A 27,989-nucleotide genomic window follows, 5' to 3' on the forward strand; every position below is an offset into this window, starting at 1 on the left:
GACAGATAAACAAAAGCAATATTTATTTACATTGTAAATTAAGTTTGTGTAAGACTTTCTGTTCAGGTTACATTCACAAACAAGTGTTCAAAGTACTAGTAGGTAATAGCACCAAGCCTCAGCTAAGTTTTATTTGTTCTTTTTGTCTTCATTAGAATTGTCACCAGCCCCTGAGGCATTTGGGGCACTTCCTTTCTGCAGAAATCCTTTGGCTTTGGATACCAACTGCCGGAGCAGCCCACCTCTTTCTTTTTTTGCTTCAACAATAGTCAGCCTGCACGAGACAATAAGCAATAAACATGGCTTAACAAGCAGCACCGCATTTGCTCGCACACAACAGTAATTAGGCAAAGAAAGATGCGTACCCCAGCATAATGCATATACACGGTTTTGTTTGTAAACAAACATGGGTGCCGATGATGATACTAGCCCCAAAGTGCTGCCGGTACCAATGGCATGGCGCGTTTGAAAAGGTTTGCACCTGTGCAGAGGATGCGTGTCGCTCAGCGATTGAAAAAGTGCTGACTCAGACAACGTGCACCCCACTGGTTTTGATAAGGCAGCAGGGCAAGCCAACCAATCCCGGCTGTGTTTAATAAGGCATCAGTGCAGTGATGTGCCAGCTTTCGATGCTTCTCTTTTTCCCCGGGGTTATTTCTTGCGCAAAAAATGTGCCAGCTCAAACTCTTCAAACAGGAAGTGTTTGAACAAATAACATTCGACAAATCCGTGTATAATGCCTGGCTTATGTGCGTTGTCTCCCTGGAGCTGTCTGATTTATCGACACATGTCACTTGTGTTTCTCCATTACATTTTCTGCAATAAATATTGTACAAAGTGGTAATACACAACTGCAACGATGGCGTAGAGGTAGAGCATCCAGCTCGTGTGCAAGAGGACTGTGGTTCGAACCCCGGTGCTGTGCAGTTCTCTACTGGATAAAACATTACATCAGCTAAGCTGTTGCTTAACATGAACAATTGAGCGAAAAGCTGTCGGGGGGAGCCGCAGATGCCTGTATAACTGCTGCAGCTTCCAAGAGCCGGCCGGGACCGCCATTTTCTTTGCATGGAACGAATTTGTAGAGGAGTGATGATTGACAGTGATCCCTAATAAATTCTGTGCGCTGGGCTTTTAAACGATGATCAAGAGACTTTATTGCACAGACGGAGAGAGTTGCTGCAGCACTACAACACTATTGCTAGATCCAGCGGCCATCTTCTCGGTTAACGACACAAACATAGGTCCGAAGTCGGCAAGCTTGGTTTGCGATAACTGCGATTTAGCGGCGTAACCCCGCTTTGGTCCGCTGTGTGGACTTCAGTAACCAGTTAGCGAAAACCGCAGTTACCTAAAGCACGGTTAACTGCGACCGTGTGACAAGGGTATTAGTAGCTATTGAAAGAAGTCTGACCTGCAACTTGTTTGCGTTTTCGGTGCTCAAAAATTTTTGTAGAAAATCTACCGCGCGTAATGATCGCACACCTAAATTCGCGTCAATTTAAAAAAAAAAAGGAAGTGTGATCGTTACGCGAGTAAATACGATACGTAACATACCAACACTTCATTTCTTTGCTCACAACACAGTAACATCTTGATGATACTACGATCAAGACTGACGCGAATTTTGGGATGATATGAACTTGAAAAATTCCCTGGCCAGAGTGCACTGCGTACAATGTTAAGAATTTCAGATGTTCTGAATACTCTCCTGCGCCACTATAGATGATACAAACACATAAGCCGCAACAGAACTCTCAAGCATTAAGTGCTGCCCACAACACACCACTGACATTCGAATGCCAGTTGCGAGGCATACACAATGAGCAGTGGGTGGTGGTATGTAGCCTGAACATCGCTGATGTCACGATCACCAGTTGTGCGGTATGCACCAAGAGCGGTACGTGGCTATAAATAAATTCCATCGGCCATTAACAGATATGCACGAATGCATTTCCCATGCTTCTGCATACGGATTTTTTCGTTCCTAGATGACATGAATATCTTTCCCTACCCCATGTGATCTGCATCACCAAGATTCTACTGTAAATGGTACCGAAATAACGATTTTTGCATGGTTTTAATTTGTAGCAAGTAAGAGAGTATGCGTCACAGGCTGATCTGAACATAAACCAGCCAAACAACACTGTAACACACATACATAGCAGCTGTCACAAACCATAAAATGGCATATGGCCCAAGTAGCTCATCAGATGAGATTAGAGTAGGCATGTGCGGATAACGGTTTTTTGGTTCCAAGCGAATCCAAAGCGAATATTGATTTTCTTTGAATAATTTCGAATCGAATATTTTAAATACTTTAGCACACAAAAAGGCTGAATGGTACAATAAGCATTTTCAAAATCATGTATTTTTCAAACATGCAAGGCCATAGCGTGAAAAAAACTAAGAGTGCACTGATGCTTTGCAACACTCACTGAAGTTCTGTCGACATTTTGCAAAAATGGCCATTGAAAACTGGGGAGCCGACCTACATGTGGTGCATTCGTATCTGTCGGGTATGAGATCTATATGTGGGGCCTCCAACTGCTGTTTTTAATTGCGACTGTGCCGTTTCACAGCTCCTTCTCTTAAGCACTGGCTCCATGACACCTGCTAGTTGTACACAACCCGTGCCTAGCGCCACCCCGCGTCAGGCGTCGGAAAGGGGCACCCATCTGCACGTGTGTCATGCTAGCTCTTCCTCATGCTTGCGCCATCGCGTCTGTTTAGCAAATTTCATGCCGAGAAGAGCGGCTGTGGCAGCTGCAGTCAGTTCAGACTTGTTCCGCGAAAGTCAAGGATGCCGCGCGTCCTCTGATTAGAGGGATTTAACATAGCGCGATCCGCTCCTGCAGGGAACCACTGCGCGTGAGCAGGTCGCCCCGATGACGCCACAAGGCACAAGGTGCTGGCTAGCTGTTTGCACGCCTGCACTGTCGGGACCAATCACCGCATGCACACTGACGCCGCACAGAAGCGGATCGTTCTGTGTTAAATCTCTCTACTGATGCATGTGGCAGCGCCGGTTATGGCATGTGTGCACTGCGAGTATTGCAGCCTCAAACACCTGGCAGATACAGATCTGGGCGCCGCTCTTCCGCCTGCGCGTGTCTGTTGCCGGGAGCACACGCAGACCAGCTCTGGCATATGCACGGGAGCGCAGGCAAACAGCGCGGAGTTGGGGCTTTGGCTGCGCCCTGAAACCACCCCAGCAAGAGTTCCAGAAACATTATTTGCTCGAGACGAATACTTCGAGATTTCGATACCAAACATTTCGATCAAATCGAGTACAAAATACTATAATTCAACCAAATATTTGAAATTATCGAATATTCGCACATGCCTAATCAGGACGACTTTCTGCACTTTTGAGGTTCTAAAATGTGTCTGTTAGTAATAGCAGCATATACTATGCTGTATTTTCATTACTAGAAAGAGCCACCTAAGGGTGCCTGGACAGATTCAAAGCAAGCAACGAAATGAACAAAGGTGACAGGCACAGAAATGTTACCAGCAAAGAAGCACTACTCACGCGTTGGTTGCCATGTTGTGGATGGGTCCAAAGGCCAAAGCAACCACAGTGCATGCGAGGCAGATGACATTGTAAGGCATGCTGAAGTCAGGAGTTGGCAGTGACACCAAAAGGGTCTCTGTGTAGATACGTACAAACTGCTTCCCAGCACTATTTTTTGCGTCAGAAGTCGATGCTGTTCCAGTAATGCTGAAAGGCACATATGTATACAATTATCACAGTGGGTGTTTTTCTCCAAAACATGCTACTAGTGTACAGGTAAAAAGGAAAGCATCTTGTAGGCCTGCAGCATACAGGCCTACACGATAAGACCTTACCAGTGGGTTAGGAACAGGGTAGGGACATGACACAGCAAATGCTGATTGAAGGCACAACTTTCGGTAACTAAAGCTGCTAAGCAACTGCTTTAGGTAACTATAAGTTACCTAAAGCAATTGCTCAACATTAGTGACTCGATGTTTTTGAAGTGCACTGTACATAAGTACAGAGAATTCTATAAGGCACATCTAACTGCCTCCCCTTGCATTCACCAGAACAATACTGAAAACAGATCTTGTCAGGTGAATGTTTTTTCAAATCATATCAATCTGAATTTCTGTTGTAACTGACCAAAGGTTGTAGGAGAAAAAGCCACAGCTAGACAAGCTCCTGAGTTCTAGAATGTTTGGCAACAGTAGCATCAATGAGGACCAGTAATTTCGAATTCGGCATAATTTCACACCCCATCTTTGGTAAAACTGCTGCAGCTTCTTGCAGTAAGTTACACGGCAGCGTTGGAGTTTCTTTGCATGCGGCATCACACATGAGGCTTCACCGCACAAACGGCGAACAGCACTTGATGAACGCGTAGTTTCAGCATGCTGGGAGAATGAAAATACAGTTGAACCTCATTATAACGAAGCTGAAGGGGCCAAGCTTTCAAGCGTAATCATCATTTCTTTGTTATATCCATTATTTTGTTATAAACCGTTTCGTTATAACGAGGTTTGACTGTACCACCCGGACGGAAGCAAGGGAAGCGTACAATGGCACCGGAGCAGCAAGACGCCTTCAAAAACAAACAGAAAAGATCAGCAACAAGGCAACTGTTGTATCAAATGCCGTGCGGCTTGGCCAGCTCTCTGATATGCGCAACCGATAGCCGCCATAGCCGCAGGCTGGCGGCGAAGCTCTGAAAATGAAACTATGTGGCCGTACTCTTTCTTGGCCTGTTGTCGGGAACCTGTTATCATCAACACGCCTGCCTTGGCATGCAAGTCAGAGGGACAATATAATAAGCAATTCAGTACTGTGGATGAATATCTGGACAATCGCCTGCTGAACATGACATACCTCGACATGATGCCCTTTTGAGGGCCCATCCGAATCAACCAATGCGAGCCCCACGGCGTCTGAATAAACAAGCTTCTGACGCCACTGACTTGCATGAGTGTTTGGCGGGACTCAGAAAGCAGTCCGAATTTCCAAATTAATGGGGGCTGAATTAACAAGGTTTTACCGCAGCTGAATTTAGACACGCATGCTAACCATGGGTGACACAGGTATTAAGTGACATGCACAGGACAGGGCGTATGAAGTAGCTTTCTGTAATCTGTGACTGTGCACCATTATTGTGAAGTACTCAAAAATACATATTGTACTGCCTACAAGATTTTATCTTTTAATGACCAAGGCATAATTTCACTTGACCCATGAGTTTGCACTAGCACCACCAAGCATGAGCCCCACCAGTATACAGTACTGCTGTTTTGCTTTGCGTGCTGAAATTGAAGCTCGTTATGCGCATTGATTTTAGTGTGCTGTGTGTGTTCGAAAGAGCTGTCAGTCCTCTCTGGAAGCAGGGGGCAGATTCAACAGCATCGACCAAATTGTGATTCCGCAAGAAAAACAAATTAGATCTGAGCATCATAAGAAAACTACTGTGTGTGATGAGAAATGTGATTTTAAAGCCGATGTCAAATGTCTGAAACTTAACCACACATAATAAGTAGCAGCACATTTACCCAGTATCATACATTGCAGGACAGCTCAAAAATTAGTGCTGCAAAGGACATTTCCATCAATAAAAAGATGATTCTGAATTCTTATGCGAAATAAAATTTTATATAAAAATATTTTTTTTTATTTCTGAAGTTCCCAGATACTATATGAGTTAAGTTTCTCTATATAATGTGTGGCAGCTATATACAGTAAAGAAAAGAAAAACAAGATTAAACTAGCCAATGACAATGTGTTTTGCCAGACTGCTGCATTCAATAGAGACTGACCATGGAATGTAATGAAATGCAAGCACTAAATGAAAAATGAGTGAAACAGAGAGAAGGTGTCCATCTTGCACCAGTTCAAGGCAAAACATGGCAGCACGCAGTAGTGTCTGTCTTCCCAGTTGGCATGAGAACAAGAAAACAGAGGACAAGAGTGAAGCTAGCATCTCACTTTATGCAAGCAACCCCCACCCACTAGTAGCTACACACTGCAGAGGCCTTATGAATGGTTTATACTTTAGAATAACATGAAACATAACCATTATGCTCTAGGGGCACTTAGCAAGTGCACCTACTTACCAGTGTCTCAGGCTGGGGCACAGCGAGATGTCACCACTGTAGTTGGCAACAGGTTCATCTAGAAGGGCACTAAGCACAGCTGCCCCAACATAGAAGCCGTGGTTAGCATCAGGTGGGTACTCAGTCCACTTGAGAAAGGCCCGCTCAAATTCATACGCCACAACTGTCTCCGATGCAGGGGGCAAAAGGAGGGTCAGCTCTAGGTGATAAGGCCTCTCTCTGTCACGACCAGGTTGATAGCTCACATGCTCTGGAAGTAAAAAAGTATGAGGCAAGCTTTGTGACTACTCGGAAGGGAACATCCACGCACCCTTTTAGCAATGTGAGCTTATGAAAGACAAAGTTAACTACCGTATTTTCCGGTGTATAAGACGTATCCTTGTATAAGACGCACTTGCCATATATGCAGGCTGTAAGTGAAAAAGTTGGTATATAAGACATACCCATGTATAAAACGCACCCCAGTTTACCCAGTAAGGCTAGCGAGGCTTAATTAAACATGCTTGTGCGACCATCGCGAAATGCACCGTACCTGTGACAAGTTCTTAAGCAACGCTAAGTGATCAAAAAAGGCCACACTTACACCATACCCCCCCACGTTTTAGCAAAAAAGACAGAAAAAACAAAACACAACATTTTACAACAACGTTTTATTTCTACTTAAAACCTTCGAAGTCTCCATCTTCGCATGCGCTATCAAAAAGTTCGACCATTTCTGGAGGCAGCGCAACTGGAACATTCTCTTTGCACAACGTACATACTACATACACGGAGCAAAGAAAGTTGAAAAGGGTGACTAAAAAAGAACGCCGGCTTGTCTTGGCTTGTCTTGACAATGTCGCCATCTTTTGGCATTTCACATTACTTTTGCTTGGGGCCTCCGAAACGGCCGCACGTTTGTGATCCTGGAAGTCGTCATCCCCGCTGTTTCATGATAAAGTTCACCTATATAAAAGTTGTGCACGGCGGCCCCTCGTATTGAAGTATTAACCGTGTTACAACCGCATTATTGGTAGTGATATTTTTTTTATGAAAGAAGCTTGAACATGAACGTGAGTAATTTCTGAACTTGCAAAAAAACAAAACAAAAAATTCGCGTATAAGACACACCCTTGTATAAGATGCACTAGCAAGATTTTTGTAAAAAAGCCGCGTCTTATACATTGGAAAGTACGGTACTAGCACTCATTGCACTTTACAGTGTTTTAAAAATAAACTGAAGAATAAATAGAAACTTACTTTAAAGTAGCAGTATTACACCATAAGGTCGTTGCAATATTATGTTGTTTCCTCAGCAAGCAACCTACATTTTTTAATGCAGCAGCACAGTCATGCCTGCCCCATAGTTATTTTCAGTTGTAATAAACACACAATGTCAGCCATTGTTTGAATAGTTCTTTCAAAAAAAACACATTTACACATCACTGTTGGCACATGCGGTAGGTCATTACTCAAGGAACTTGAACAGTTCAAGCCAGTCATTTTGTTTGTGCTACCTTCAGTGCATTGGCAAAAAACTGATGTAAGATTTGTAATCTTCATTTGTTCATGCTCAATGCCACCTGCACGCAGCTTTATCACTTTGTGATGCAAGATGTGACCAGATTTATCTCGAATGATTGTAGCCAGGTGGAACTGATTTTATGTTGTTCGAGACTGTTGTGCTTACTTTACACACCGCATCTTGAAAGTTCGTTGTCAACTTTAAACTGAGCACGGCCAAGAGTGGCGGGCATTCTGTTCCTCGATGACAACCGAGTTGAGTTCTTTGCGGGAGCAGGTCAACGCGATAGAGTTTTGTTTGGAAGCCTTTTGCTGTCTTCCTGCTAGCTGGACTGCCGTCACTACACTGTGACATCTGGTGGAGGTGCTGGTGAACCTGCAATGCTCTCCAAGATGGAGGGTGGCGCTGAGCTATCACAGATGGTTTTTTGTCAGCCACATGATCCTCTTGTGTTCAGTGGTCTAGCTGAGGAATGGTTGGACCTGTCTGAGTGTTTGGCGACATTCAACGGATGGGATGACCAAGGAAAACTACAGTACGTATTTTTCGGCCTGAACAGCCCAGCCAGAACCTGGTACGAGAATCACGAGGTTCCGTTGCCAACTTGAAACGAATTAAAGAAAGAACTTGCAAAAACATTCATCAGCATCATCCGCAAAGAAAAAGCTGAACTGCTGCTCCAGATGTGCATCTAACAGCTTAGTGACACTGTCGTTGGTTGCGTACATCGAAGAGATGTGCAATCTATTTCGCCACGCTGACCCTATCATGACCGAGGAGAATAAGTTGCACTTCTTGATAGGGGCCATCAGAGATCAACTTTTTGCCTGGTTGGTCTCAAAGCTGCCTAAGATATTGCTGAGTTCACTACCGAAGCACCTACAATTGAGAAGACGCTCGACACCTGGGCTTGGCAATACAACCGGACACTACTGGCCTTCTCCATGGCACTTCAATGACCACCAATGACAGCTTGTGGGACATCATCCACAAGATCATCTGGAAGGAGATTCGCCGACTCCTGCCGTCTTTTTCACTGCCTCAGGTTGCATTGCTTATGGATGGAATTAGTGAAGAAGGTCGCCAGACCTTATACGTTCCCCAAACTACAAGTCGAAATGAAGTCCCTCAGCTCATGACCTACGCTGTCGCACTATGCACTGAAAAGCGCCCCATTAATCTCAGCCCCACACCTTATAAACCATCTTCCTGACCATGGCCAATCACTCGCCCGGCCATGGTTCTGCCGAACATGTTAGGCAAGGCCGATGTTTGAAGAACCCCTAACCAGCACCATCCACACTCTGTTTCCACTGCAGCGAACCCAGGCACATCCTATGTCACTGCCCATACCAACGAATGGGCCTCCGTGGCTTTCCATATGACACACTGCGACCTCACCCTGGCCAATGACCACAAGAGACTGACAACAACCTGCTTCAAGAAGAATTCGTATCCAGTTGTACTCAATCCCCATCGCCGTCAGCTGCACAGTTTGAATCTCTACGCTGCAGCTACACAGAAAATGCTTGTGGAAAGTCTCCAAGTGTCCGTTGGGGAAACTACAAGCAGCCTGTGGAAGTTAGGCTGTTTGCCGACCAAATGATGAAGATTCTCCACCTTGATTTCCTTGATTTCACAAATAAAATTTGACAATAAAACATTAAACACTTTAACAAAGCTTACATGATTAAAAAATGTGTTTAATTGGCTCCGTTTTGATGTGCTGCATTATATTTTAAAAGCTCACAGTTCTTGGACCAAAAACTTTTAACAAAAACACACAAAATACGGCCACTTTTTCCACAGTAGAGAAAAAGATCTTCCTCCTCCAAGTCTTCCTCTTTAAAATAAACACACCAGGGCTTGTTACTACCACACTAACAGGTTACTCAATAAATAAAGCCATAGGTACAGAATTCCTGACAGTAGATTAGGTTATTTACTGGTAATATGTGTATGTAAACCACCTTTGTTATAGTTAAACACCATTACTGATAAAAACACAACTGCAACAGAAAGTAACAAAAGGTAGGGCACAGAACACAACTAGCACGACATGTTTGTAGCAGAGAAAAGTTCTGACCAAATAACTGAAAGCAGAAGAAAAAATATATTAAATGAAAATCTAGCTCACTCGTGCCAAAATAAAGTGATGGCCTACCTGCAGTGAGCTGCCTTGAACCTGAAGAAACTTTCAGAGTATGCAAGTAAACATGGAGGAACCAGGGAACAACATCAAGCAGCACGACCCGGAGTGTTTTTGTAGGGTGGTTGTTACGGATGTGATTTACTATTCCACCTCGCTCCAGGCCATAACCTACAGAAAGAAACAACAAATTACCGTATAAATTCATGTAAGGGCTACACCCGTGTATGGGCCACACCCTGTTTTCCCGAAGAAAATATAAAAAAAAGATCGGTGTAAGGGCCGCACCCGACTTTCCACGATCCATGCGGGAATAGCCTTCTAAATGCACGCACGTGCCGTGGCCTCCGCGATCAGCTCTGGCTGCGAGCAACGGTGGGCTTGATCGCGGAGGTCACGCACGCGCACAGGAGCGAGCTTCCAGGTGCCGCCCACGGATGGTGCCCAAGGTTGCAGCTCATCATCATCATCATCAACTTTTTCCTCCGCCGGGAGCTCCCGCTACCCATATCAGCGTCAGTATCACCAGCTCCAGCCTCATGGAGGGAGGAAAGAACTCAGGAGAGGCAGCTATGTCACATTTTTTGAAGCCGCTCCCCCCTCCTCCACCCTCCACTTGGCCACCGTCTCAGTGCGCTTGCGCGTGCGCAGCGCCCAGCATTACCATTGGCTGTGCCGTAGGCCAAAGACTCCCAGTAATCCTTGCGAAAGTGCGTGACTTCCGGCACATTTTTTGGCGTGCAGCTCGGATAGTGAGGGCCTCTCCTGAGCTTTTCTTCCTCCATGTCCAGCTTTTTGTGGCTGTCAAAGGCACGGGAGTTGTGGTAGCGTGTTAGTTCACTGCAATTGTGGCTTTCGTGTGCTGCTGCTGAGCGTTGCAATTTTAGCATGATGGGCAAACACCTTAATAGCTACACGGCTGGGAGTTTGCCATAGTTTGCTCTCGAACGCGGCAAGCGTGCGACGGGCAGGAAATTCAACATGGCCGAGAAGTGCGTCCGACGATGGTGCAACCAAAAGGATGCACTGAGGAACACAGGCTGCAAAAAGCGCGCTATGTGAGGCAAGCCATCAAGTTTCCCAAACTGGAAGAAGAGGTGCTCTGCTATGTGATGAAACTGCGGAACAAAAGCTACGCGTGACAGCGGACATGCTGCGCGGCTCCTTTTGGGATGAGCGCGCACCAGAGCACAGCACCAGAGCACAGCACCAGAGCACAGCACCAGCTTGGAGTCGGAAGACTCCGCAAATGACGACTCAACATAGAATAAATGCCACTCATTCCCTAATTGGTGTTTTTCCTTTAAAAAAATTTTTTTTTGCACACATCGTGTGTATGCGCCACACCCCAAAAATTGGCCCTTGAATCTGGAAAAAAAAAAGTGCGGCCCTTACACGCGTTTATATGGTATATGCCCCCACGTGTTCATCCATAAGTAGTAGAGACGCAGTAAAAACAAAACACGTCAATAACTATGTTAGAAAATACACCTGAACCAACCATGCACAACAGCAGGTTTAGTGCACATGTCGCAGCTAATAAATGCAAAATGGTATCACTGAATTACATGAATTACCTTTAAAACAAGAAGAGACAAAAAAGATTGGGCCACCAAAAGACATATAAGGATGTTAAAAAGAACACAGCTCTGTAGTTGAGTGCAGAGGAGAGATGTGAACAATAAATGATTAGTATGATATTAGCATTCTTATGAGTGAATGCTTCTAATGATCCAGTTATGAACATCACTGCAATGGGACACTATGGCCTTAGAGCAAGGCTTTTCAGACAGCTTTTCTTCACTGAAAATACCACTTCACCACGGTGGTGCAGCCCACCCTTGAGATGGAAATTCGGAACAGCACTGACATCTTTTAGTGCCCGGCAGATGCATGTGTGTTTACTGGCCAAGTGTTACACTTGGCCCTACATCATCTAAAATGAGGCAAGTAGCAGGCATGGGACTGTGTGCACATGTGCCTGGTGGTAGATGCCAGCAGTGCTCCGAAATTTCACCACAGAGAGAGGCCTGACTTGTGGTTTTTCACAAAAGGGTTCATAGCAGAACTTGGCATGAGTGATGGTGCTCCTTCACTTGCCTTGAATGTAGCGTGTGCTGTGCAGGGGTGGTTCTGGGATAAGCCAGAAAATATGAGGTTTCTCATACTGGGCAGCCAGGTTGAAACGCCCCTGGGCCACATGGTGCTTGAGATCATAAATAGCCAGGCTGCGCTGGTGAGCTCCCTGTCCAGAGACTACCAGCTGCGTGGGCTCGGGACTGAGCCGGAATGTGCCTACACTCTGTCCCCAAAACCAACAAAAAGCACACAACTCATTGGCACTTTAAAGCAACAACAGCAATTGCTACTCCAAGAATACCATACTTAAATGACAAATATACAGTTGCTTGTGCAAAGGTACCCTGCTGTTTCCGAAGAGGCAGGCAACTATGAATTTCATCACCTCATCAACACTGAATAGACAGGCAAGCAGAACAAAGTTTGAAACTAATGACAATAAAAACAACACATGGGAAATAAGTGAAAAAACAAGAACCAGATAGCAGTCCAATATCCTTTTTGCTTTGCTTTGCTTTGCTTTGCTTTGCTTAGGTTAGGTTAGGTTAGAAATATGAAATACAAAAAAAAGCACAAAGTATGCTTAATTTGCATTTTCACAAAAAAATGCGGGTTGTTAAGAGGTAACAATAGGCCCACTGATGGAAATTCATTTCTGAAGACTTGTAGAACTATGCAACTGTGAACTAAAGCCAGGAATGCACACCAAAATGAACACGAAAGGAAAATAAAAATAGAAAATTAATGCCACAAAAGGATGCACCAGTCTTGGACGTAATTCAGGTTTGGGTGATGTTACATAAACAACACATTCATTCGCAAAAAAGGGCCAGAAAGGAAATGTGCCTATTTCTCTCCCACAAACACATGTGCACAGGGGTGGCTGTCACCCTTTACATCCCATCCACCATTACTCCTAGCCAGCAATACAACTGCCTCAGCTGAAAATGCATGCTCTCTCTCATACTTGGCAGGACACAGTACCTCATGGTTAGGATGGTTAGGGAGCAGTGCAGGGATGAGACACAAGGAACATTCAAAGACACACACGGGCGCTGGCCCGTGTGTGGGCACTGGCCATAAACACAAACGGTCTGCGCTAGCCCGCCAATACACTCTTCTAAACAGAACCTCAGCCAGCACTTCTGGTTACAGCAGCTATATAAAGGGTTTGCACCTATTATACAGTTCGTCACCTATGCAAAGTTAAGACAAAAAAAAAAAACTGCCAATTTATACTAAGCAATACCAGGCAAGGTTACAATAGTTGAAACGCAAGTATTTACCACAGTGACAGTGTGTAAACATTATGTATTGCAGTGCGCATTTTTCATTGTGTGTTAGACTTTAGTACTATAAGGTTTTTACCATTTCCGTCACAGAGTCCCAGAAGAGCAGCAGCGATAAGCATGGAGTAATACACTTTATACCAGCACACCTCAGGCATAGCTCCCAAAGTATGTACACTAAGAACAAAACGATTTACAGGAGAAAGGGCCTGTTCAGCTTTGCATAATGCAAATCAGTGCGAAAACTACAAAAAAAAAAATAGCATAGCAAAAGTAGCTGTTTGAGTGTATGTTAAAAAACTTTAGACATCTGTACATGATTAGTGAGAACAAGGGCAATAAATGTAAATGATAAATGTGCTTCACACGAAACTTACACCATTGTTTGATACATCGACATAAATGGAGCTCATGGAAGCTAATGGGCACGCGGTCTTGAGGCCTGCTCCAAATAACTTGCTCAGAGACCATGCTGCAATGCAAGAACAAAGCAAAAACACTGGGTAAAAAATATTTGCCGAGTGCTAAGTTTATTACAAAATACCCTACAAAAACACGCAGGTATACCTGAATTGATGGAAAAAAAAAAAAGGAAGAGAAAAATGGAGTCCTTTTTAGTGTGGCATTAGCTATCTGGGCCTTGAAGTGTATAAAGTGTTCTATGCTTATCCTGAACGTATGTGTTAAGAGGTATTTGTGATGCTGCCTGAAAACAGCTGCTTGTAATCCACAAGCTTAACTGTGGAGAACTGCACTTTACATTAAACGACTGTTCCATTGCGTCGTAAAAATGTCAGTTTTCATATGTAGTATGCAGACTTATCATTAAAATGAATGATGAGTACCTTGTCAGGTATGAATAAGCCACCAAGATTACATAAACACTGCATTTGTTGTATCAAAAACTTTTTCCCAGACACAACCATGCATTACAGCTGATTACGTACAATGCAAATAAACTGACTTCATCATTGTGTACACCTGACACAGCAGCAACTACTCTGATGAGAATTGTTTACATTTCTTTAAACAAGAAAAAGAAAAACTCCACTGCAAGTGCTTTGAATAAAACTGCTTGGCTGTGTTCTCTGTATTACTTTAAGGAAATAAAAACGTTTCTTTCAAACAACATTATATTGTGTCTTGACCTGAAACCCCAAAGCTATCCCTCTAAGTGTCTGTTCTGTTAAATGAATGAAGCCTTGAGAATTGTTCACCTTTTTTAAAACGGTACCCCCCCCCCCCCCCCCCCCCCCCCCCCCCAAAAAAAATGGATACAAGCCAACCATTTTTCACATACTCCTTCTTTTAAGGGGTGTATCTAGGCGTCTTGTTAAAGGTAGAAGAAGAAAAGCTAAATAATACCAGAGGGTATTTCTGCTTACTTTGGTATCCATTTTGGGCTGCCACAGTATCAAACACCAAAGATACTGACATCTGTAGCTCCAAGGCTGCATGCAAGCAATCTTCATCCTGGCATAAAAAGTAAAACAAAACATGTAATGCGACAAGGTTATCACACTCATGCTCAGCCTTGTTATCAACATCTGGTGTTTTAAATAGCGGGAGAAGCCAAAACTCTCTAATTAAGCCTATCCGAAACCTCAAATTCTTTGACTGCATCTGTTTTAGCAGGTGTTAATGAAGTCTCTCTCAAGTAGTACACCCTAGCTGTCAGCAAGTTCTAAAGTGAAAATGTCTGACCTTGACAGTCAAGATAATACTTTTGTGAGATCATATAGACCCAGACAAATGTGTACTCGAGAGCATTCTCAAGACCGAAATATACTGTAACCCAGACTAAACTGCAGTAGGACAGTGAGCTGAATAACCGAAATTTAACAACATAATGCATACATAACCACATACCTGGCATATCATCTTCAGATCCAAAGCCAAAGACATGTAGTTTGCTGTGAAGAGTTGCAAGGCATGTAGCAATGTTGCAAGGCCAGCCTGTCGGCAGTCGAATAAAAACAGAAGTTACAAATGCGAATTCACGTCTATTAGGAAAAATGAAGAATAGCATTAGAAAATGAACACAGCTGCAGATATAAAACTGTTTTCCTTGTTCATTTTTTTCATTACATCTAAAAATGTCCATTAGCAGCAAAATTTTCCAACTACGTATACGAGCCCCAATATGAAAACTTAACCCCAACAATGGGTTGGCGACTTGAGAGATTTCATTACTGCTCTCCCTTATATATAACATTCCGATTATAATAAACTCATAATTCTACACCTCTGTGCGAATACTGATAGGGCAGTAAAATTAAGTGTGTGTGTTGACAGTTGTGCAATACTACTCTATGATCTAGATGCAAATAAACTAGAGAACAAATGTAACCAGTTATACTTGATGTCCTTGATCATTGGTCTCATGCAAATCTAGCTGAAATGAATCCCACAATAACAAGGGGATGCTACATTGAACAAAAACAAAAAGTCAAGTAGAGAAAAAACTACCAAAACTGCTGGCAAGGAAACAAATTGTTCATGAGAACATCATACTTGGTGTAACCTTTTTGTACCACATTGCCTGGGGCTGATATGTTTAGAACCTCGTTAATAATCCTTAATCCGTGACTACAGCAATCACTAGTTAGCATTGTGCAGTCCCCCCTGCAAAGTTTAAACTTAAGATAAGTAGTACAGAGCTTGACTTGCAAATAAACTATTACTGCTCCTTAGTCTGACTAAAGTGACTGAAGAAACCACTGAGAAAATTTTACTTTTACAGAAGAAAGCTATATGTCACACAAATATCAATAACGCTTTCTTGGGTCACAGAACACATGCTTTTGAAACAAAAAATTTAATAAGAACACAGAACATAAACGATTTTCATAATTTGCCGTTATTCCATATATTTTTTACTTCACATCTTTTTTAAAAGCTACTGAGTCCCTAGAGTGAAATCATCCTATGAATGCACATAACACGGACACGTGGGCCATACCCCCTTTCCACACAAAACTACAAATTACAGACTTATCAATACAATCTCCTTGCTCTTCCAAATAAATAAAAAGGTTTGGTTACCCCTACCCCCGAAGGAATGTACAGAGTCGCTTTTTTTTTGCAAAAAAATGTAGTCTCTTTTTCTTCTTAGGTTGATGCCCTTGCTGCTAATTTATCATAACTTTTGCTAGTGTACTGCTTACATTAACGTCTTGATTGCACATAAGAGCATACACATAGTCACGTTATTTATTGTTTTACATTTAATTACATTACTGCGGTCACGTGGTCATTGGTAATGTGCACGATGAAAGTCTACTGTGTATTGCTGCTCTGGTAATAGTTACTACAAGAAAACTTTTACATCATTATTATGTGTGAGATTGCAGTTTATCTGTCTGCTGATATGTCCCACAACAGCTATCTGGGCTTAATCAAGCTCTTTTTTAACAGCTTTTAGCTAAGGTGAGCGACCAAAATGTTCTGGGAAATAAAAATGAACTGAATTCTGGATATTCCCAGCCCAAAGAGTAGTAACCTATTTAACGTTCTAAGGAAAGCACATGTTTCAAACAAAATTTTCACGCTCTTTATCAAGTTTAATAGCGATTTTGAGAATTAGAACATTGTAGAACAGAGTCAAAGTGTTACGCTGTAAGAATAAGAATATATCATTAAAAAGAGTTATTTTTTTACTGTCTACTCACAGAAAATATTGCGAGGACACTTTGACAATAAAGTGTTGAGAGGCAAAAGCTGAGGACACTATGCCGTGACGACTCCCGGTGGATGTGACGTCACACCGTTCCTGTGGCTATATCAATACCCAAATTATACATCTTTCGGGGATCTTGAGTGTTAATTACGCTTAATTACACATTGGTCCATCTAATTTGACACAAATCCGACGTTTTTCTGACCATTCTGTGACAATTTTCACTATGCCGTGACGACTTCCAGTGGATGTGACGTCACACCGTTCCCGTGGCTATATCGATGTCCGCGCTATTTCGCTGCAATTTCGACATTTTTGCCTATAATTAATTACTAATTAATCTACAGTCATCACACTTGGCTTCTAGGTTCATTTTTTCCTCCTCTATCTGAAGCAACCATTCGTTTTCTCCTATCTCTTTTAGTTCTCGAGTTAACACGAGTTAAACGCTGCCAAAGGTGTGACATCCTTTGCTAACGGACGACAGTATGAGCCATTAAAGGCTTTCCGCCTTAAAAATGCAAGTACTTATCAGCTCATCTGGATTGATTGGTATACAGCATTATGTAGAAACTACTCTCAACTCAGTGGTGGCCACCACTATTTTCTTTTTTTTTTCTTAAGAAATTGGCCACTTTATACTAGCATTGAGCAGCAAACAGTTGTGCAAAGCAGAAAAAAGGAGCACTAATAAAAGCTAAGCAAACACATTTGTTAGTGATTAATAATGCCTAAAAAGCAATGCACTTTTACCAACAAGCTGTGTAAGATCTCCAACCTCTTACCAACAAGTAGGGTAAGATCTCTAAAATATTCCAATATTTTAATACTCGTCTCCGACAGTTGAATGCCTTCAAAGCATAATACTCGAAGGCAGCAATGCCAATATCAGCACACAGATAAAGAAGCTGTGCCTACTACTGATGGCATCATATGTATAGCCAGGGTGTTTGAGACTAAGCATAAGTTAATGTTATTAGAAGGCATGTGTATCAAATGAGGTGTCCAAGAAGTAGTATGTTGCTCTTGTTCAGTGCTCTTTAAAAAAAAATAGTAAAAAACATTGACAGGTATAAGTAATGCTTACCTTACTACTGCATGGTAAAAGCTTCTTCCAAGGCGTCAGATTTTCAGTGCAGACAGACTCGCGTGGCAGAGCAGCATAGCGCAGAAGTGATGAATTGGCTGAATGAACCCACCCCTGGGGCCGGAAAGACCTCTTGGGGCTAACAGTCACGGTGTCATCAACAAAGTTGAGTGATGCACACAGCTGGCCTGACAGAGCATTTGTCAGATTTTTCCACGCACTTGAAACACTGAAACAAATGAAAATCATTACAGTCAAGATGGTGAACTCATGTGTATCAAACAGTGCCCCAGAGCAAAGAAGGTGGTTTTAAAGGGTCCCTGACAAGGGTGTTTGAGGTTGCCTATAATATGCTTGCATTATGTAGAGTACAGGCCACCGAGTCTTCATGAAGCGTACAGGACCTCAAAAGTGAACTGATCATTTACAATATATTTTTAAAAATTCGCGCTTTCAAGCCTCGTGGCAACCTGCGGTGCCGAGCTTTCGCCCGAATCCGCACGCCACGCGTCATGCAGAGCTCGTTACATCAGCAGCGAAGGGCTGTCATTTTTTCGCCGTGACATCTCTTTCTGACATCACGCAGCTCCCATGGCCATGGTTGGATGCTCTGCCCCCTCCCCCCTGCTCCCGCGCATGTCGTCAGCCGGCGGAGGAGCGCCGACATTTCAACGAGCAAAAAGTGACGAGAGGAGAGAGAAAGGCTCAAAGATGCGTAAATTAAAATTTTGACTACAGATAACTCAGCTCCCACAAAAAGCATTACAAAATTCTTGCTGGAGGATATTTGTGAAGCAGCATCCTTTAGCATTCTAGGCATACTGCAGCTTTATTCAGAGCCCCTTTCAGAGCCCCTTTAAGTCTGAAGAATGCTCACCACAGTGGCTAGTGGTTACTTATATTACTACAGGTAAACTGAATTTGCCCACAGAGGGCCCATGCAAGGCCAAAAAAAAAAAAAGAATCTCGAAACAAGCTACAACTAGATAAAAAGACACGAAATCTACACTCCACCCACACAGACCTGTCATCTCATTTATTGTCACTGAAAGGACTATAAAAGGTTCAAGGAACCCTTGCACCGACACCCCTGAGGCATTTCAGCAGTTATTTGTCATCACAAGGACACGGCGTCAGGATATGCAGAATCATGAGGTCTGAATGGCAGGATATAGCCCGCCTTCAAAAGACTATAAAAGGGTTGTTACAATCAAGCAAGTAGACACCTTAGAAGAAGAAAAAAATAGGAAACATGCATGCAAGTCTGCCTAAGCAGGTTGGGTAAGCTTGCCTCAGAGTGTCAGGGTCAAACCAAGCCCAAACGTGAGCTCCAGGTGGTGCCTCTTGGAAAGGGTAGCCCCATTTGCGGTGCTGCCAACGACCCTGTGTCAGGGACAGGTGCAGCTCCTGCACCCGCTGCTGGCTCACAATCTCACCGAGGGACAACGGAAAGAGGCGGAAGTGCTGGACTGCACGTTCTCAAGTTTGGGAGCAAAGAGCAGAGTTAAACATTTCCAATTATTACTTTTAAACCATAAAAGAACAGCAGTTACACATTACATCTCATGCTGCTTTTATGCACAAACACTATCAGTAGCATTAGGTTCTCATCATATGCTTACATCTGATTATGAGAAGCCAAATAGAACAGAAGATGCGTCCATTTCATATCCTCAACAATGTAGAACACTGTACCTCAGCTTTACAGACTGAAAAGTAACATTTGCTGAGATGAAAAGTTCAAGCTATAGTCAGATACAACTTCAGACTGCAGTGAAGCTCCGCCCACAATTGGGACCGTCACACAGAATTCTTCCGCGACAAAAAAGTAGTCCGTTGTTAAATCTATTCTTGTTACCTAAGCAAGATGCTAATCGCGAGAAAAAAAATTCCAAGTTCAAGAACTTTGGTACCTGGCTTGTTCAATAAAGGCACATATTAAAAAAGCTGATTTCTTTTTCTGTTGTTATTGGCTAGCGGATGAATACAGGACGCTGTGGACCATGGCCCAGCATTACCAACTGCTGTTTTTTTAAGCTGTATCCTACTATAGTTGCCCATTTTTTTGTCAAAGCTCTTTCCATGCACATACAAAGAAAAAGATATGCATGAGCAAGACAGCTACCAATACAAATGATAAGCAATGCACTTTTAGGATACTACTCAAACATAATTCAGCATAATTATGAATATTCATGTCAAGCAGTTGTACTGTCATGGTTCTGGCAATCACCAAAATTATTCCCTCTAAGGAAAGGCATGGTTAGAGTCTAGATCAGCATGCATTACATTTGTCACTGAAGGCTCACAGAAGGTTTCAGACCAAGCATCAACACAAATAACGCTAATGACAAAACACAATTTTGCCATATATTTTTGTGCTATCTGCATTTACAGAAAATACATTACCACTTTTACACTGTATGACGGTCATTTTCAGAACCGTACAAGAGGCAAGATGAATTGCACATGGAATCAGAGGGGTGTGAAGGTAACATTAGAGTATTGCATCAGCTTCACAAGCAGTTTTCTGTTTAGGAAAACAAAACTGCCCTTTAAGAACAGTACTACACTCAGGAGGCAGCACACTTTCAGCTCTTCGCCAACAAATGTGTCTGTTGGTGTACACAAGGAACACAGCACATAACTAAAGCACTTGAGTGTCTCATACAGTCCATTAGCAAGAAAGGAAAAGAAAAAAATTGCCTCACAATGTGGGAGTATATAAGTTATGTTTACAGCTGTATTTAAAAAAAAAAATTAAGTTTTGCAAAGCAATTACTAATGACTACATTTGTAGCTTTCACAACAGCTACTTTATTCAATGCTTGTGATTTTTTCTTGGTCCTGACTCATTTTAGATGATATTATTGAATTATTGATATTATTGAATGAAACCGCATTGGCCCATGTGGAGGAGCAGACAGTGATTCACTGCCTCAACTATTTTAACTTCGATGAGGTGAATAGAACGCTAAAGGCCAATACCATGCCCCGTCAGCTCCTACAGTATGATTTTATTAAAATTAGTTGTAAGAGTATGTGGTAAGCACCATATTTCAGTGATGGTTGCCTCATAACATCACAGATAATTACAGATAACACTAGCTCACAGATTATGTCAGTGAAACAAAGAAAAAGGGGTAGGAGTGGGAAATTTAAATGAACAAGACAGGCTCTACGACCATCCACAGTAAAGTGCAGCAGAACAGCCGCTGCTTTGCATGCTTCTGTCCATATGTCCACATAGGTACATGAATGGATACAGGCGATGCGACAGCAGTGGCATAACAGCCTGCTGAGATGTTCCAGGACACAGCACGTACAACTGCACAATAACAGCTTACAAAACCTTATCTCTTATTGCTGATAAATGAATTGTTACTCTGCTGGAAATAATTGCATTCATTAACTACAATCTCTGTTCTATGGGGTTTAACACTGCTGGAGTCGATTTCTCAAATCTCTATTACTGTTATGGGGCGATTGTGTTTTTAAAAAAGTTATTGGCCATCCCGCAGATTTATGTAACCACTTCACAACATTACATGCACCACAGCATTTATCAGGCAGCCTACCTACACAGTTTCTTTTACAACGCGTAGATTAAAGTGAGGTTATCATTGTCACGATAAAGCTTTAAGGACAGAAAATAACGATCGACAGCCGAGTAAGGCGTTTAAAAAGAAAGTGGTTTCTGAAGTCGCGCCCTTCTGCACGGGATTTCGTGCGTGCGGCGTAGTAGCGTCCAAGCCGGTGCTCCGTAAACACGATACTTTTTTTTTCCTTGCTTGCATACAGCCATCACGCACAGTCCACTTCGGTACCTTTCCTTCCTGGTATGTAACAACAAACTCGCACGTCAATGCAACAGGCAGGCATGCTTTGCAACATACTTGTGTGGTGGAGAAAGTCCCACCCCTGTACGAAGGATGACTAAGCGATCTATTGATACCTCTGTTGAATGAGAACTCCCAGAAGTAATTTTACGTTGTCTTTTCCAGCTGCATATCACGTTTGTTTGCATCTTCACAGGTGCAGACACCAGTTACATCGAACGTGCTCTCTGTACGGGTGACACTCCCTAGTTTCAGATAAAAAACGAGGTCTTACATGTTTCCTTCACTCTGTCAATATTCCATCTTGTTGTGAAAAGAAAGTAATTATATACATGGCCACTAGACAATGGCTTTATAAACAGTTCTTCGGTAAAACTATCAGTGTGTTGGCCCTTGGCAAAAGTACATTGCACGACGAAAAAACTACACAGCCACCACAAACACGAACTCCACGCAGACGCCATTTTCAAACAATGCCGGCGGGCGTCCTTGCGGTGAAGCCTCAGTGGGTGAAGCATAACGAAACTTTAGCAGTCCAAAAAACATGAACCTGAGTCCGAAACAAATAATCACTCTATTATAAATTTTCACGTGTCAAAATAATAGCGCAGCTGCACCGTAATGAAAGGTTGCGGATTAATTTGACCTTCGACCATTTTTACATGCTTGTTTAAATATACTTTTAACAACATTGACGTAACAGTTACTTAAAGCATAAGCAGTTGAATTTGCCTTGTGTTACGAATAGACTGCAGGTACAAATAAAATACAACTACTGTCGAGAACAGCGGAACGCGAGCAAAGACTGCGCGTCTCGTCTGGCAACAAATGTAAGGCACCATGTCGCGCTCGCGCGTGTGTGGTGCGAGAAGTTGGTTGTTTTTGTTCGCGCGGACGCTGTGCTTCCTTTGGCCACGTGCTTAATCGGCAAGCTTTGAATGTTCTTGAGACGACAGCGATATGCTGGGAGCAGTAATGGTCACAAGAATGCTCAGAGTGCGACCAGAAGCAGTTTTGTTTTGGATGAGTGCTCTTGCCACTAGCGGTGCGAACGCGCTGTTTGTACTGGAAATGCCGTTTTCATTGCGTTGGTAAAGTGCATTTTTAGGTCCTTTTTTGCGAACGTTGCTTATTGACGCAGCAGCGCAAGGATATATTATCCAGCCTCACACTGCGTCTAGTCAACGTAATGTTGCACAAACAACGCGCAGACGCCTTGGAGTAGCAACGGACAAGAGTTGAAACAATGAAGTGAATGCGAAAGGTGAACGATGAAGTCCGCCTTCAAAGAACGGCAGCTGTCCGATTACTCGGCAACGTCGCAGCGGCCCAAGCGCAATGCCTCTACAAAAGGCCTGGTAAATATGTTTGCTTGGTTCTGTACGTCAAGGAATGTAGGACAGCTTTGAGGGCTGTCCTGCATACCTAACCCAGAAAAAAAAAAAAAAAAGCACACCTTTCTTTTCTTTTTATTCTTTTCCAGTCGCGCGGAGCGTGTCACGCTGAGGGCTGCGTTATTTAGTTTGTCATCGCAACAACCGAAAAACTAGTTCAAGAAATAAAAAAAAGGGGATAAGCTACGATAAACGGATGGGGGGATTTAGAGGACAACAGTCATTGGCACTAGAAGAGCCACAGCAGTGTTTGCTGTTTTAAGTGAAGCAGGTTTGAGAGTAAATTGATACTTAAGTCTCAGCTGGTGGAAAACATCCAATGCCAGGGCACTTTACCCAAGATAGCATGAAATGTTGAAACCTCCTCGAGCCTTGTCTTCATTTTATGCAGGTGTCTGTGAACATGGGGCATTTGTGAATGCTGAACGTAATGCATTAGAACTTGCCAAGTTTTCTTCTCAGAACTGTGAAACAAAGGGCAGTATGCGTTTTTGTTGACATTGTAGTTTATGTCAAGCCATGAAAAGCTGCTCCTTGTTAAGGAGATGGATTACCTCTGTTGAAGCCTTTTTAAAAGCTGTGTTCTGGGCAAGGCTGCTGCTATCCACCAACCTTACTGATATTTGCCTGCAGTTGCTCCCGGGAACATGCCCATTTATTAGCAGCTGTAAACACGTCATTAAGGTAATTTCGCCTTAAAGTGCTTGCATGCATTTAAGGATACATCCTATGACTAGTCCACACAGTTATTTACTGCTGATGTCATATTGCCTGTTGGAAATAATGTGGTGCAGCTTTGTTTTGTTGGCCATTGCCACATTGTGGTACACACTGTTTGTCATTCTACACATGGTGGATGCAAGCATGAAACTAAAAAATGGCTAAAAAATGGGCCTAAAAAGTGCACGTGCTTTGCTCTGTGTTAGCTTCTCAAAACAGGCATTGCCTCTCAAACAATTACTACAAGGCTAATCATAATGCACTTTGCAGAGCTGTCAGCGATAGGTGGTACATGGTGCAAACTACACGAAGCTTTTGCCTTTGATATGCGACTGAAATGCATTAGCCATAATGTGCTACTTGCACATACTACATGGAAGCTGCATTGTGATGTGAGCGTTCCTGCTACACCTTATAAGTTCATCCAAGTTTGTCTTGTGCTTTATCATAGATGGTGACAGCATTATTTATGTTTGTGCTGGTGTTGTGGTCTGGCATAAAACAAGGACTGTGAAACTGTTGCTTTGGTGCAGCAGCTATTCCTTTAACCATTGTCAGACCAACAGTAAAATGCTGCCCGTTCCTTTTCATGATTCTCTTGTGGGTTGGCAGGGCAGTGACATGTACTGTTCTCCACAGTCTAGAGCGCTCAAATGACACACTCTCTTGTGCATTTATGACATTTGCCGCTACCTTGCGAGCCCGATACGGCTTTTCAAGGCATCAGAAGTTAAACATGATCCATGGCCATGTGCATGCATGATAAGGTCTTGTGTTTCGAGCTCTAGGCCACTCGTAAGGGATGCAAGCGTGCTCCCCGGTGCACCATTCGAGTGCTCTATACGTGTGTATGATTGTTCAAGCTGTGGCCTTAGTAGTCGAGAGTTCATTGTAATCTTATTTTTTGAGGCTACACATTCAAATGCAGGTCTGATCAGGATACATGCCATCATATTGAGTGTGCTTTGCATAATGTTGGGGTTGCAACCTATTCCAGCTAGCTCCTGCAAACCTGCAAATGCCTCTATATGTTGTCCAACTGTGTGTAGAACTAATGCGCATTTACCCGCTGTAAAAAAAGGTAATTTATATCAACTGATAGATATTTCCTCATTCAAGGTCTGCCTATTGTGGCATCTGTACAGTGCTTGTACTTCGTGCATTAATTTCTAGTAGTCTGAGTGTTCTATGTGATTTCTTAGTGGTCGATTGACCTATTAGGTGCACATTGCAGTTCCGAGGTGCACATTGCAGTTCCGTCACACAGTGAAAAGTTGAGCCTTTAGCTGATGCCAAACTGGATGTAAGCAGTAGTGGCAGTGTACTGATTGCTTTTGTGTGTAGTGTAGCTATCACTGATAGATTTATTCTTAGTGAATATAAGATTTCCACACTGTGTGCAAATATTCATCAATTTATAGTGCAATTTATGTGCATGGAAACACTCCATACTGGCCAGTGTTGAGGGTCTTTCCCACCGAACAGACTCGCCCAGCAAAGGTTTCAACTCTCATTGCATTGCTGATTACCTTTTAATGCACTCAAACAGAAATGACCCTAGTCGATTTTAAAATTCAGTGCCTTATTGATATATTATGCACATCTACCATTCAGAGTGTATCTATAAAATCGACCCGAGCTTAATCCCGGCCACAGTGTTCACGTTTTTATGGAGATGAAACACAGAAGGTGCCTGTGCTATATCAGCACGCATTCAAGAACGCCAGGTAGTCTAAACTAATCCAGACCCCTTTGTTATGGTGTCCCTCATAGCCCATGTGTTGCTTTGGGATGTTGAACCCCACAATCCCCTACAAAGTTTGCTTCCTTTAGCTTTTTTCCTTCCACTACCCTTATTGTTTCTTGAGCACACTGTTGCAGGTAGCATTGTGTACATGTGTTTTGATATCTAGAACATACCAAAAGACATGCTACATTTGGTTGGCTGTATCCTTACCTTGAATGTAGTTTGTTTGTTTATGGGCCATAGTTAAACGTCCTAATGTTTGTTTATGGGCCATAGTTAAACGTCCTGAAGCGACTCAGGCTATGAGGGGCGCTGTAGTGAATAATTTCGACCACCTGGGGTTCTTTAATGTGCACTGACATCGCACAGTACATGGGCCTCTAGCATCACTTCTCCATCAAGATGCAACCTTCACGGCTGGGATTGAACCTGTGTCTGTGGTGTCAGCAGCCAAGCACCATAACAACTGAGGCACCCCAGGAACATGCAGTGGCACGAAAAGGAAACAGCTTTCAGTATGAAGGAATTGCTATTAAGAAGAGCAAAAAGTTAGGACACAACACATGTTTGAAAAAGATATTTCGTTGGCATTCAAAATGTCTAAAGCATAATATGTGCAGCTTGTGTTAAATTTGTAAATAATAAGGAAGTTCTGTCTTATAAAAGTTAGTTATTATGAACATTGACTACCATAATTGGGCATGTTATTTTATTATGGTGTATGGGGTTTTACTGTGACAGAACTGCACATCAGCTATGAGAGACATTGGGCTCCATATTGATTGAGACCACCTGGGGTTCTTTAGCATGCACTGACATTAAACATCACTCTGGCATTATCTCATTTTACCTTTATTGAAATTCAGCCATCACAACCAGGATTTGAGTCGGTGTCATTAGGCTCAGCAGCCAAATGCCATCTGGGCAGCTACTATAATCTGGGTATCTACATGCACTTCTGTATGCAGTACACTTGCACTGAAAGCTGTACATGTAATCCAGCTCTTGTTTAAGCTTTTTAAAAACAAATGATGTAGTCTGCTGGTAGCCCCAAACTTTGTCCTGGCAAATTTTTGTTGTTTTTTTAAGTGAAAAGATTTGGAAAAGTTGTATTACCTTCCTTTGTACTTTCATGACCTTGCTTAGGTGGATGGTCTTTAGTTCCAGCCTTTACTGCAACATCTACACTGCAGTTGGCACAGGAAATGCGGCCCACACATAAGGGAGGCACAGCTCATTACACATGGTGGCACACAGATGAAATGTGAAGTGCAGTCTGCATTCACTTCATTCTGTGTCTGGCAGGCTAGATTAAATAGAGGCGGCTGTAAGACTAGCATCACTGAACATTTTTTTTTTCTCTCAACTCAGGCCGTTGTTCTTCTGTTCAGAGGCTCAGGAAATCACTAAGGCGATATTAGGCACCATCGTGGTAGACACCAGTAGAGCTTAGGAGTTCCATTCTAGTCCCTGTTTATTTGTCAGCTCAGAGAAATAAAACAGTCGTGACTCAGAGACATGCAGAGAAAACATTGCTTCACCTCACCATTGCAAGTTTCATGTTGAAGGCCTCCTTCAAAAACTGCTTAGCACTTCTGTCTTATACCCCTGTCAGACGAGCAAGTTTAGTGTCATTTTCAACGAGTGACACTCGCCTGTAGTGTCATTCGCATCGTGTCACACGATGAACTTTAATGACACTCGCTGCTGAACGCACTCGGCAAGAAGTGAGTTTGGGGAACTCACTTCACTTCTCCCGAGGGGCAAAGTGCATAGCCTCAGTAGCAGCGTTTCGAAATTAGAATACAACGTCGGCAATAAAAATGGCGTTTTATTGAACGCAGCTAATTTTTTTTACCCTCTTGTTCATGTAAACTTATTTAAACATGTATGTCGCCACCACTTTTTGCCAATCAGATTGTGTCAGCTGCGCAGAAACGTTATCGCCGTGGGTCGCCATGATGCTTCAAAAAGTGAAGTACTGCTCCTGGCTTGTCTCGTCTTGCGAAGCCTTTTTTGTAATCGCCAATACTGCACAAAGCTCCTTGATAATCATAAAAAATGTCTTGCAGTTTGGAATCTACTGTACATTAACTGTACATTAAAGCTTTGAAGCGCGAAAAGTAATATTTTTTGTGCCTTACTTGAAAAGCCATCGTCACCGCCATCAATTCCGAATGACACTTTATTTTTCCGTGTAGCAACACGCCCCGAAAGTGTCACTCGTTCTGGAGAAGTGCACTTCGTGAAAGTGTCACTAAACTTGCCCGTGTGACAGGGGTATTAGCCTATCTTGACTGGAAAGCAAAGTTCCAAGTTGAAGCAGCTTCCATGTTGTTCCATGTTTCCAGTTTTGTTGTTCAAATTTGCTGCACAAAATGGCAGGTATTATAATGTCTATGT

At 42.8% G+C, this 27,989-nt stretch overlaps 2 protein-coding genes across 7 annotated transcripts in view; one reads left to right on the top strand and one right to left on the bottom strand.

Moving 5' to 3' along the window:
- On the bottom strand, positions 1–27,339 carry PIG-T (phosphatidylinositol glycan anchor biosynthesis class T). Of its 2 annotated transcripts, none has more exons than XM_089580773.1 (11): positions 27,133–27,339; positions 19,178–19,293; positions 17,887–18,115; positions 14,990–15,076; positions 14,506–14,593; positions 13,498–13,592; positions 11,853–12,054; positions 9,768–9,923; positions 6,100–6,349; positions 3,536–3,724; positions 1–274 (listed from the first exon to the last, which is right to left on the bottom strand). In XM_089580773.1, the coding sequence occupies exons 1-11, from the start codon at positions 27,145–27,147 to the stop codon at positions 130–132; spliced, it is 1,572 nt and encodes a 523-aa protein (XP_089436899.1). In that variant the 5' UTR covers positions 27,148–27,339; the 3' UTR covers positions 1–129. The 2 variants fall into 2 exon arrangements, with proteins under 2 accessions (XP_089436899.1, XP_089436898.1); XM_089580772.1 differs by lacking the exon at positions 27,133–27,339 and adding an exon at positions 22,000–22,256 and having other exon boundaries at positions 19,178–19,355.
- Positions 22,566–27,989, top strand: part of Jarid2 (Jumonji, AT rich interactive domain 2) — a 65,572-nt gene continuing 60,148 nt past the window's right edge. For all 5 annotated transcript variants that reach the window (XR_016290594.1, XM_089580767.1, XM_089580768.1 and 2 more), the window contains exon 1: positions 22,566–23,083. Coding sequence is in view for 4 of the 5 variants with exons in the window: in XM_089580767.1 (XP_089436893.1) it covers positions 22,997–23,083 (87 nt within the window). In the remaining variant the exon portion in view is untranslated. The remainder of the gene's footprint in view (positions 23,084–27,989) is intronic.

Source organism: Amblyomma mixtum, chromosome 3 (genome assembly GCF_055824585.1).
Source record: "Amblyomma mixtum isolate Tamu chromosome 3, ASM5582458v1, whole genome shotgun sequence".
Taxonomy (NCBI): domain Eukaryota; kingdom Metazoa; phylum Arthropoda; class Arachnida; order Ixodida; family Ixodidae; genus Amblyomma; species Amblyomma mixtum.